The sequence below is a fragment of the Oncorhynchus gorbuscha genome, linkage group LG05 (assembly GCF_021184085.1).
Source record: "Oncorhynchus gorbuscha isolate QuinsamMale2020 ecotype Even-year linkage group LG05, OgorEven_v1.0, whole genome shotgun sequence".
In the NCBI taxonomy this organism is placed as follows: domain Eukaryota; kingdom Metazoa; phylum Chordata; class Actinopteri; order Salmoniformes; family Salmonidae; genus Oncorhynchus; species Oncorhynchus gorbuscha.
The window spans coordinates 77644212-77656579 of record NC_060177.1 but is presented as its reverse complement, the minus strand read 5'-3'; the positions used below and the strand labels follow the sequence as shown (position 1 = coordinate 77656579).

General features: G+C 45.3%; 1 protein-coding gene across 1 annotated transcript in view; it reads left to right on the top strand.

Annotated features, from left to right (window-relative positions):
- Positions 1–347: 347 nt before the first annotated feature.
- Positions 348–12368, top strand: part of LOC124034932 (dedicator of cytokinesis protein 8-like) — an 80788-nt gene continuing 68767 nt past the window's right edge. Inside the window, exons 1-3 of the mRNA XM_046348326.1 lie at positions 348–413; positions 1435–1703; positions 2085–2091. Coding sequence (XP_046204282.1) covers positions 348–413; positions 1435–1703; positions 2085–2091 — 342 coding nt within the window. The remainder of the gene's footprint in view (positions 414–1434; positions 1704–2084; positions 2092–12368) is intronic.

Here is a 12368-nt window from a genome sequence, read left to right as displayed (position 1 = left end):
TGGTTTGTTATGGCTGGGCTAGTACAAAAGCCTGCACAGCCTGTCTTTGGATGGCTGGAAAAGAGATGCCACCCAACGAACCATCTGCTAATGCCAGAATAAAAAATCTACAATATCCCCTAGTTTTAATGGATGGTATTTATCCAGTACCTTTCCTTTTGCTTCGACGTAGATTTGCATTCTGTGAGAAGGGTGAATAACTCACCCTCCCACCATTGATGTGTTCGATAGCATCCTGGTCTGGTGAAGCATCACAAACAGCAGCCATTTTGTGCAAGAACCCAGACCACCCAGACCTGAAAGTGCTTTACATTGGAAAGAGGAGTAACTCACCTCACCAATCGGTGATGTGTAGCACCCACCTGGAGGATGCACGGCAGCCATTTAGTGCCAGAATGTTCTCCGCATCACGTGTGAGTGAGCCATTGTTAGCTATCGCAATTGACCACAGTGAGACATCTCATCATCTGTCTATTTCTCCATACATCCGAGTGTTACTGGTAATAAAGACTGGGCCCCCTCAGTAAGTGACTGGGGGATAGAGAATCCCAATAGGGAGAGATGTGGACAGGAGAACTGGTCTGTTTTTGAATCCACTACAGTGTTCTGTGGCCAGGCAGATGGTGGAGGTGGGAATAAAACATGCACGAGTCGTCTGCAGCCCAGGAAAAGAATTACTGTCATTTAGCAGACATGTAGAGGGTACAGAACAGCCAAGTCTGCCCCCACTGCCCTCACTGCTACAGCAAGACCCTGCCTGCATACCGATGAACAGACTGAGAGAGGGGAAGAGAGAATAGCCACTCAATAGGAGAACAATGGAGTTACACGCGTGTGTGTGTGTGTGTGTGTGTGTGTGTGTGTGTGTGTGTGTGTGTGTGTGTGTGTGTGTGTGTGTGTGTGTGTGTGTGTGTGTGTGTGTGTGTGTGTGTGTGTGTGTGTGTGTGTGTGTGTGTGTGTGCGCGCTTCCGTCTGTGTTTGTGTGCTTCCATGTGCGTGTTACCCTGTAGAGGAATAAAGTGTATTGTTTTTATCCTAGTGGAAATACTGATAATACCTAGCCAAATGCACTAGATTTAATCCTAATTCTCTGTCTAAACTCCAATTCTATGATGGCATGTACTCATCACCTGAGAAAATCACTCACTCACTCGCTCTCACTGTCTCTCAGCCTGAACTTGAGTCACTACAGATTTATACTACATGGAGTCCTGCCAAAGTAGATCAAATTCATGAGCTGGTTCCTAGTGACTCCCTATCATTCTTTATGGTTGATCAACTGGTCCTTTGTTCATTAACCTGAGTTATACAATGTGATTATTACCTTCCCCAGCCCTAGCCTAAGCCACACCCTCTAGCCCCAGCCTCAGCCTCAGCCATCCCCCTCAGCCTTAGCCATCCCCATCCCCCTCAGCCAAAGCCATCCCCCTCTAGCCCCAGCCTCAGCCATCCCCCTCAGCCTTAGCTATCCTCCTCAGCCGCAGCCAACCCCCTCAGCCTAAGCCATCCGCCTCAGCCATCCCCCAGCCCCAGCCTCAGCCATCCGCCTCAGCCATCCCCCAGCCTCAGCCATCCGCCTCAGCCATCCCCCCCCAGACCCACCATCCCTCAGCACAAGCCTCAGCCATCCCCAGCCTCAGCTTCAGTCTCAGCCCCAGCCATCCCCCAGCCTCAGCCTTAGCTTCAGACTCAGCCCTTGCCAGGTCAGTCTCTCAGATGGCACCATATTCTCTAAATAGTGCACTGTACAGGGAATAGGGTGCCATTTAGGAAGCAGCCCAGGTGTAGTAACTATACATATCTTCACCTCAATGGTATGTATGACTGATCAGAGAACATCCAAGGATACTTTTTTGAGATACGTAGCTGAGTAAGGAGCAACAGACTTAAAGCATTGGCGACAAACATTTAGACTTTAATACCCTACCCTTACAAATGCACATGTTAATGTAAACCACTGTGGTATAGAATGTTGCAGGGTGTCATGAAAAGTGTCAATAGAGAACCCAGTGTGTGACATCTGTCTGCTGAGCCCCCTGCTGAGTGTGTATGTGTGTGGGTGTGTATGTTTGTGTATGGACCAGATGGAGAGTAGTAGCAGGACTATTAGGACTCCCTGGGATTCCACCGATCTCCACGTTGATTCTCTACTGCTCCTGCCTCCACCTAACAGGGACCGTCTAGATCAGTGGTTCTCCCTAAAAAAAACCTTGTGGCTTATTTTTCAAATTGTCATGTTTTGTTTCTAAATGTCTACGCAAGAGTGAAGGTTTCACTGAGTTGTGAGATAGTACTTTTGCACATATAACACACTGTGGCTGAGGAAAGGCACTATTCCCAATATACTGTAAATGAACATCAAATCAATGTAGTTCTCATCATATTTGCACCTCTTCGATGGTCCAACGTCCCTGTCTGTTGTTCAGTGCTTTCCCAGGTAAGGGTGCAGCTCTTCGGCTGCATCAGATTCATAACTGTCAGTGTCGATGCTAGCTGGGCTAACAACAAATGTAGAATTACTGATGCTACTATTGGATGTGTTCCTGGAAGCAGAACAACTTGTGTCGTCGACAGGTGCAGGTGTAGTACAGTACTACCAGTAGAGCTGGTATGTGTCTCTATGGCCTTACTTTTTAAAACCCATTTATAATTTTGTGAGCAAAGGGAATGAGCAGCAGCTACGTTAGGCTACATAAGTGGATTTCCCACGAGAGAATAACGGTTCATGTGATTGGATGTCAATTATTTGACTCGGCTACCTGTATTTGACACTAGAGGTGAGTAAGACATTTAAACGTGTTAACCCATGCAAGGCTGCAGGCCCAGACGGCATCCCCAGCCGCGCCCTCAGAGCATGCGCAGACCAGCTGGCCGGTGTGTTTACGGACATATTCAATCAATCCCTATACCAGTCTGCTGTTCCTACATGCTTCAAGAGGGACACCATTGTTCCTGTTCCCAAGAAAGCTAAGGTAACTAAGCTAAACGACTACCGCCCCGTAGCACTCACTTCCGTCATCATGAAGTGCTTTGAGAGACTAGTCAAGGACCATATCACCTCCACCCTACCTGACACCCTAGACCCACTCCAATTTGCTTACCGCCCAAATAGGTCCACAGACGATGCAATCTCAACCACACTGCACACTGCCCTAACCCATCTGGACAAGAGGAATACCTATGTGAGAATGCTGTTCATTGACTACAGCTCGGCATTCAACACCATAGTACCCTCCAAGCTCGTCATCAAGCTCGAGACCCTGGGTCTCGACCCTGCCCTGTGCAACTGGGTACTGGACTTCCTGACGGGCCGCCCCCAGGTGGTGAGGGTAGGCAACAACATCTCCTCCCCGCTGATCCTCAACACTGGGGCCCCACAAGGGTGTGTTCTGAGCCCTCTCCTGTACTCCCTGTTCACCCACGACTGCGTGGCCACGCACGCCTCCAACTCAATCATCAAGTTTGCGGACGACACAACAGTGGTAGGCTTGATTACCAACAACGACGGCCTACAGGGAGGAGGTGAGGGCCCTCGGAGTGTGGTGTCAGGAAAATAACCTCACACACAACGTCAAAAAAACTAAGGAGATGATTGTGGACTTCAGGAAACAGCAGAGGGAACACCACCCTATCCACATCGATGGAACAGTAGTGGAGAGGGTAGCAAGTTTTAAGTTCCTCGGCATACACATCACAGACAAACTGAATTGGTCCACTCACACAGACAGCATCGTGAAGAAGGCGCAGCAGCGCCTCTTCAACCTCAGGAGGCTGAAGAAATTTGGCTTGTCACCAAAAGCACTCACAAACTTCTACAGATGCACAAGAGAGCATCTTGGCGGGCTGTATCACTGCCTGGTACGGCAACTGCTCCGCCCTCAACCGTAAGGCTCTCCTGAGGGTAGTGAGGTCTGCACAACGCATCACCGGGGGCAAACTACCTGCCCTCCAGGACACCTACACCACCCGATGTTACAGGAAGGCCATAAAGATCATCAAGGACATCAACCACCGAGCCACTGCCTGTTCACCCCGCTATCATCCAGAAGGCGAGGTCAGTACAGGTGCATCAAAGCTGGGACCGAGAGACTGAAAAACAGCTTCTATCTCAAGGCCATCAGACTGTTAAACAGCCACCACTAACATTGAGTGGCTACTGCCAACACACTGACACTGACACTGACTCAACTCCAGCCACTTTAATAATGGGAATTGATGGGAAATGATGTAAATCTATCAATTGCCACTTGAATCAATGCTACCTTACATAATGATACTTACCCTACATTATTCATCTCATATGCATACGTATATATTGTACTCTATATCATCGACTGCATCCTTATGTAATACATGTATCACTAGCCACTTTAACTATGCCACTTTGTTTACATACTCATCTCATATGTATATACTGTACTCGATACCATCTACTGTATCTTGCCTATGCTGATGTGTACCATCACTCTTTCATATATCCTTATGTACATATTCTTTATCCCCTTACACTGTGTATAAGACAGTAGTTTTGGAATTGTTAGTTAGATTACTTGTTGGTTATTACTGCATTGTCGGAACTAGAAGCACAAGCATTTCGCTACACTCGCATTAACATCTGCAAACCATGTGTATGTGACAAATACAATTTGATTTGATGATTTGATTTAGATGGTTTATTTATTTTTTTAAACAGTGAAATGAGGCTACTCAGGAAAGAAAAAAACCTCACCCAAATGTATAGCCCCGTTGGATTATATAAATGGACTGTTTGAAAATGTGGAGATTTTTTGTTGTAAAAAAATATAACAATATGTATTTTTTAAATGTGAATGACAATTTTATTTGCCATACCCCCGAAGGCATTGCTCATAACTCAGTTTAGGAATACCTGGTCTAGAACTAAAAGCCTGGATATCCTCCACTACTAGAGGGGGAAGTAATGTTCCACAATACCATGGTCCCCATTCAACACCCGACACACAACACCATGGTCCCCATTCAACACCCTACACACAACACCATGGTCCCCATTTAACACCCTACACAAAACACCATGGTCCCCATTCAACACCCTACACACAACACCATGGTCCCCATTTAATAACCTGCACACAACACCATGGTCCCCATTCAACACCCTACACACAACACCATGGTCCCGATTCAACACCCTACACAAAACACCATGGTCCCCATTCAACACCCTACACACAACACCATGGTTCCCATTCAACACCCTACACACAATACTATGGTCCCCATTCAACACCCTACACACAACACCATGGTCCCCATTCAACACCCTACACACAACACCATCGTCCCCATTCAACACCCCACACACAACACCATGGTCCCCATTCAACACCCTACACACAATACCATGGTCCCCAATCAACACCCAACACCATGGTCCCCATTTAACACCCTACACACAACACCATGGTCCCCATTCAATAGCAACCCACAAATCAAATCAAACTTTATTTGTCAGATGCGCCGAATACAATAGGGGACCGTGAAATGCTTACTTACAAGCCCTTAACCAACAGTGCAGTTAAAGAAGTGTTAAGAAAATATTTACCAGATAAGCTAAAGTAAAACATAATAAAAAGTAATAGAATAAAATAGTAGTCTACTAATATGGCTGTAATGGAATTATATGAGCATCATAATGCTGAAGCTGCACCGGGAAAACCCCCATCATCAATTCTGTTGTGGTTTCACTCACTATGAGAAAGCCCAAGAGGGGAAGAGTATGTATGATGTGAATGGGTGAAGGACAATGTGTATGTTGTGAAGAGGTGAAGTACATGTCTTTCCTGAGAGAATATAAAATCAGGCCAGTACATGGAACTGCAATAATCACACACCCTTCACACTCCTGTCTTCACACACACACATTGTACTGTATGTACACAATATTCCCCATATGCACCTATACATATGCCACGTCTGGCAAACACAACCTCTCCACAGGCACATGAGGGGTAGTCTAATAGGAAAAGTGCATTGTGTGGACACAGCGCCTCAGTGTTTGAGAGTGTGACATGACAGCGACATTATTTCAAGTTGCTTCTGACAGGGATAATGCAAATATATCCACAGTGTTGTTATCTTATTGTTGAATGAATATTCACCTACACTACAAATCTGCCACACAAACTGTCAAGAAACATTATGACCATCCTGTGTCACTTTACTTGAACCATGAAAATACACTTTAAAAGAAGCATTATGACCATCATAATCATATAAACCAGATTAGACCCCTCACGTACATGACCTTAAATCAGTTGCATAATGACATCATCCTCACCTCCCATGTTCATGGTTGAGTGATAAGACATTTCTCCATAATAATAAAGAATCACATGGCTGTAAACCAAGTGCATAGTTTCTGACAGACATTATCTGGAAGCTGGAACCCAGGGGGGCTGTAAACTGAACCACAATTCCCTGTGTTGGACATTAGCTAGCTGTTAAAACCAGATTGACAGCGTCCACCACATGCTCTCGAATGGTTCTGATTTGTCCCATAGAACTTAAGGTGTCATTACACTGAAAGTTATGAAGATCATCTTTTGGTTTTCTTGTAATTTAGTTGATAAGAGGCAGTAGGATACTTTGGTATGGATGCAACACAATCGTGACACTGCTTCCAGCAGACCATGAATGCTTGATTCTGGTTCATGTCATTTTTGGAATATTCTAGTGCACAATGGTTCTAGTTGATCACACATATATATTGCACACCCCCCTGACCAAACGGGCCTTGCAATAGAAGTCACAAGGTTGTCGTATATTGCCCCCTACCGATCTCTGCAGGTGTTGCAGGAACCTGACGTAGGCTCTTCTCCACTCATTGTGTGTGTGTGTGTGTGTGTGTGTGTGTGTGTGTGTGTGTGTGTGTGTGTGTGTGTGTGTGTGTGTGTGTGTGTGTGTGTGTGTGTGTGTGTGTGTGTGTGTGTGTGTGTGTGTGTGTGTGTACGTTGTGTGTACAGTATGTGACTGCCTCTATGTGACATCCATGTATACTGTACTACAGTACTCTCTAGCACTGGATATGTCTGGTCTGTCTGTGTTCCCACAACAGTCTCTGTGCTGTGTCTCTGTGTCTATGTGTCTTTGTGCTGTGTCTATGTGTCTCTGCGCCGTGCCTCTGTGCCTCTGGTGTTGTCATGTCATGATGTGTATGACAGCATAACAGATTAGTATAATTATATATATATGGCTGAGTGTGCATGAGTGACTGTCATGTGTATTAATGACATTGGAAGGGCAGGTCTTCATCATGGTCCAGCTGATTAATGAACAGTCCTTCAGCTCTGTCCCTGTCCCCAACACTAATTAATTGGACTGGCTGCCTGATGGATCTCCATACATCTATAATTAAAACTCAATAATCAGCCCTACATCTTCTGAAGACTGGCGCTAAGCTCACACCAATGTTGTGTAGTGATTGTGTGTCTGGATGTTTGTTTAAGTTGTTGTAATTTTCATTCTGGTTGTAATCAGGGGTTGAATTGATTTGAAGGTAGGGGAGCTCTATTTGGAGGGGTTCGAGATATGGCTAGGGTAAAGGTTGAACCGGGGTGTGGACATAGGGTTCAGGTTACGGCTAGGGCTATGGCTACATTTAGTCAAACCAGTGAACAGGGTTAGGGTTAGAGTTGATGCTACATTTAGTCAAACCAGGGTTAGGATTAGTCAAACAGGGAACAGGGTTAGTCAAACCAGGGAACAGGGTTAGGGTTCAGATTAGAGCTGAGGCTACGTTTAGTCAAACCAGGGAACAGGGTTAGGGTTCAGGTTAGAGCTGAGGCTACGTTTAGTCAAACCAGGGAACAGGGTTAGGGTTCAGATTAGAGCTGAGGCTACGTTTAGTCAAACCAGGGAACAGGGTTAGGGTTCAGATTAGAGCTGAGGCTACGTTTAGTCAAACCAGGGAACAGGGTTAGGGTTCAGGTTAGAGTTGAGGCTACGTTTAGTCAAACTAGGGAACAGGCCAGAGTAGTGCAACTGTATTGCGTATTTCTGTCAGTTTGTGCAAAACACAAGTTGGGAGAATCTTCATGCTACTGTCTCAAGCAGTCATTTAGCGTTTAGAACAGCTCATTATAAACAGTCTGCTCCACTGATAAAGACACTCATTATCAGTTATTTTTATTGACCACTAATCACTAGCTACAGGTCAAAACTGTCTCTTCAACCGATAGGCTGAAGTCAAAATGATTGACTGCATCCTATCGATGTTTATTAGTTTAGAGCTAAACTGTGGTTGATATGTCTCTGGTTGAGACTACAGCATTTGAGGTACAGGACAACATTGCTTGTTGAATACTAGGCCTCAGGGCTTTGCTGTTCTAATCAGCAACAAACATAGGTCATTGAATTTTATTCCGTAATCATGCCATCTTCTTCCAGCAGGTCCAGTAATATCCAACAGTGTATTTCCAGTTTACTGTTTCTTTTATAATGCCCTCATTAGCCTTATCTATCAGTCTCCACACCTTACATTCATTGCTACACTCAGAAAAAAGGGTTCCAAAAGGGTTCTTCGGCTGTCCCAATAGGGTAACCGTTCTTGGTTCCATGTAGAGCCCTTTTGTGTTCCATATAGAACCCTCTGTGGTTCTACATGGAACCCAAAATGGTTCTAACTGGAAGCAAAAGAAGATTCTGCTATGGAGACTGCCAAATAATCATTTTAGGTCTTGTAGCATTTATTTAATTTTATCTGAGTGCAGAATATTCAATTGATGCCCCATTTTATACTGTCCTGGCACACGTTATCTTATTATAATCATTGAGTAAAATTCTACCAAGCCTACACTTCAGGTGCCTTCAACATATTAATTAATTATTCAAGATGGCGTAGCAGTGAAGACGTGTTTGTTTTGTCGTCGTGTACTTTTGTATTTTTTTTATTTTCAATCTCTTCTCGATTTTTTATTCGATTATACCTTCTGGTAACCTGCCTCACCCCATGTGATACGGAATCGCTATTATTTTCTATTTTAGAACACATTCAAGAATCTCCAGAAGCTAACCAGCTAATTGGCTACAAGCTATTTAGTCATTGTTAGCCCCTGCTAGCGGCTTTTATCTTCTGCACAGATACCAGCTCTGTTTTTAGCCTGGATAATACTCGCCTGTCTACCAATATCGCTTGTCTGCCAATATCGGACTGTCTCTCCACAACAACGCCGGATTCCTGCCATAATCCCTGGACCACTACTTTTGATCTTCACAGCTAGCTTGCAGCTAGCTTTCTAGCTCACAGCTTGCAGCTAGCTAGCTCACCGTGGCACCTAGTACTGAAGCTATTCCCTGAGGCCCATCTCCTGGCCTACTCAGCTGTTCACCCAAACCCCACTCATACACGGCTAGAGCCCAAAACTCCACCGGATCCTTGCTGTAAACTCTGGACCTTGGCACCGGATCACCGCTGCTACCGATTGGATATAGTGGCTATCGCCACTGCCACGAAGCTAGCACCAGTTAGCCGTGAGCCAGGCATATCTCCCGGCGAGCAAACTAAATTCCACAATACCTCTTTCGCCATCTGGCTTGGATTCTCTGTCGACACGGCGCCCCGCCGCACCACCACGACTGGTCTGCCTACGAATACTCCATCCGCTGTGCCTTCATCCGGCCTCCGTCGGAGCAGAAGCAACTAACTTTAAACGCTGTGTCGCTAGCGTAGTGGGGCTCCCCTGTTCCATCTACTGCTGCCCCCTGGACACTATGATCACTTGGCTACATAGCTGATGCCTGCTGGACTGTCCATTAATCATGGTACTCCATTCTGTTTATTTATTTTTTATCTGTTGGCCCCAGCCGCCATCTGTGTGTAGTTAATCCGGCCCTCTCTGCCTAGTCAACACCATTTTACCTGCTGTTGTTGTGTTAGGTGATTAGCTGTTGTTGTCTCACCTGTTGTTTTAGCTAGATCTCCCAATCAACACCTGTGATTACTTTATGCCTCGCTGTATGTCTCTCTCAAATGTCAATATGCCTTGTATACTGTTGTTCAGGTTAGTTATCATTGTTTTAGTTTACAATGGACCCCTTGTTCCACTCTTCATAACTCTGATACCTCCTTTGTCCCACCTCCCACACATGCGGTGACCTCACCCATTACAACCAGCATGTCCAGAGATACAACTTCTCTTATCACCCAGTGCCTGGGCTTACCTCCGCTGTACCCGCACCCCACCATACCCCTGTCTGCGCATTATGCCCTGAATATATTCTACCACGCCCAGAAATCTGCTCCTTTTATTCTTTGTCCCCAACGCTCTAGGCGACCAGTTTTGATAGCCTTTAGCCGCACCCTCATTCTACTCCTCCTCTGTTCCGCGGGTGATGTGGAGGTAAACCCAGTCCTGCATGTCCCCAGGCACCCTCATTTGTTGACTTCTGTGATCGAAAAAGCTTTGGTTTCATGCATGTCAACATCAGAAGCCTCCTCCCTAAGTTTGTTATACTCACTGCTTTAGCACACTCTGCCAACCCTGATGTCCTTGCTGTGTCTGAATCCTGGCTTAAGAATGCCACCAAAAATTCTGAGCTTTTCATACCCAACTATAACATTTTCCATCAAGATAGAACTGCCAAAGGGGGAGGAGTTGCAGTCTACTGCAGAGATAGCCTGCAAAGTAATGTCATACTTTCCAGGTCCATACCCAAACAGTTCAAACTGTTGCCGCCTGCTACCGACCCCCCTCAGCTCCCATCTGTGCCCTGGACACCATTTGTGAATTGATCGCCCCCCCATCTAGCTTCAGAGTTTGTTCTGTTAGGTGACCTAAACTGGGATATGCTTAACACCCCGGCAGTCCTACAATCTAAGCTAGATGCCCTCGATCTCACACAAATCATCAAGGAACCCACCAGGTACAACCCTAAATCTGTAAACAAGGGCACCCTCATAGACATTATCCTGACCAACTGGCCCTCCAAATACACCTCCGCTGTCTTCAACCAGGATCTCAGCGATCACTGCCTCATTGCCTGTATCCGCTACGGGTCCGTAGTCAAACGACCACCCCTAATCACTGTCAAACGCTCCCTAAAACACTTCTGCGAGCAGGCCTCTCTAACCGACCTGGCCCGGGTAACCTGGAAGGATATTGACCTCATCCCGTCAGTTGTGGATGCCTGGTCATTCTTTAAAAGTAACTTCCTCACTATCTCAGATAAGCATGCTCTGTTCAAAAAATGCAGAACTAAGAACAGATATAGCCCCTGGTTCACTCCAGATCTGCCTGCCCTCGACCAGCACAAAAACATTCTGTGGCGGATTGCAATAGCATCGAATAGTCCCCGCGATATGCAACTGTTCAGGGAAGTCAGGAACCAATACACGCAGTCAGTCAGAAAAGCAAAGGCCAGCTTTTTCAAGCAGAAAATTGCATCCTGTAGCTCTAACTCCAAAAAGTTCTGGGATACTGTGAAGTCCATAGAGAACAAGAGCACCTCCTCCCAACTGCCCACTGCACTGAGGCTAGGTAACACGGCCACCACCGATAAATCCATGAACTAATTGCAAAAATCGTTGAAGTTGGAGACTTCTCTCTTTCACCAAATTTAAACATCTGCTATCTGAGCAGCTAACCGATCGCTGCAGCTGTACATAGTCCATCGGTAAATAGCCCACACAATTTACCTACCTCATCCCCATACTGTTATTTATTTACTTTTCTGCTCTTTTGCACACCAGTATCTCTCCCTGCACATGACCATCTGATCATTTATCACTCCAGTGTTAATCTGCTAAATTGTAATTATTCACCTACCTCATGCCTTTTGCACACAATGTATATAGACTCTTTTTTTCTACTGTGTTATTGACTTGTTTATTGTTTACTCCATGTGTAACTCTGTGTTGCTGTCTGTTCACACTGCTATGCTTTATCTTGGCCAGGTTGCAGTTGTAAATGAGAACTTGTTCTCAACTAGCCTACCTAGTACAACATTTCTGGTGTACACTGAGCGAATTAGGTGTGAGTAAAAGCTACAAGAAAAACTACAGTATTGAAACATTGAAAATATACACAGTGTACAAAACATTAAGAACTCCCCTGATAAGAGCAGGTCTTATAAAGCCTCTCACTGGGCACAAACAGGTTAAATCAATGTTGTTTCAATGTATTTTGTGAACATATTGTGAAGTGGAATCTACATGGAAAATACATTGGATTTGAAAAAAGTAATCAACGTAAAAGCACTTGTAGATGGGTTGTTGACGCTTACAGGCATCTGGACCAAAGTATTTGGTTCAAAGTCATGCTTTCAAACAGCCAAATATATGATCCAAGACTCAACACTGCCACATTCTTAGAATTGTATGTAACAAACTC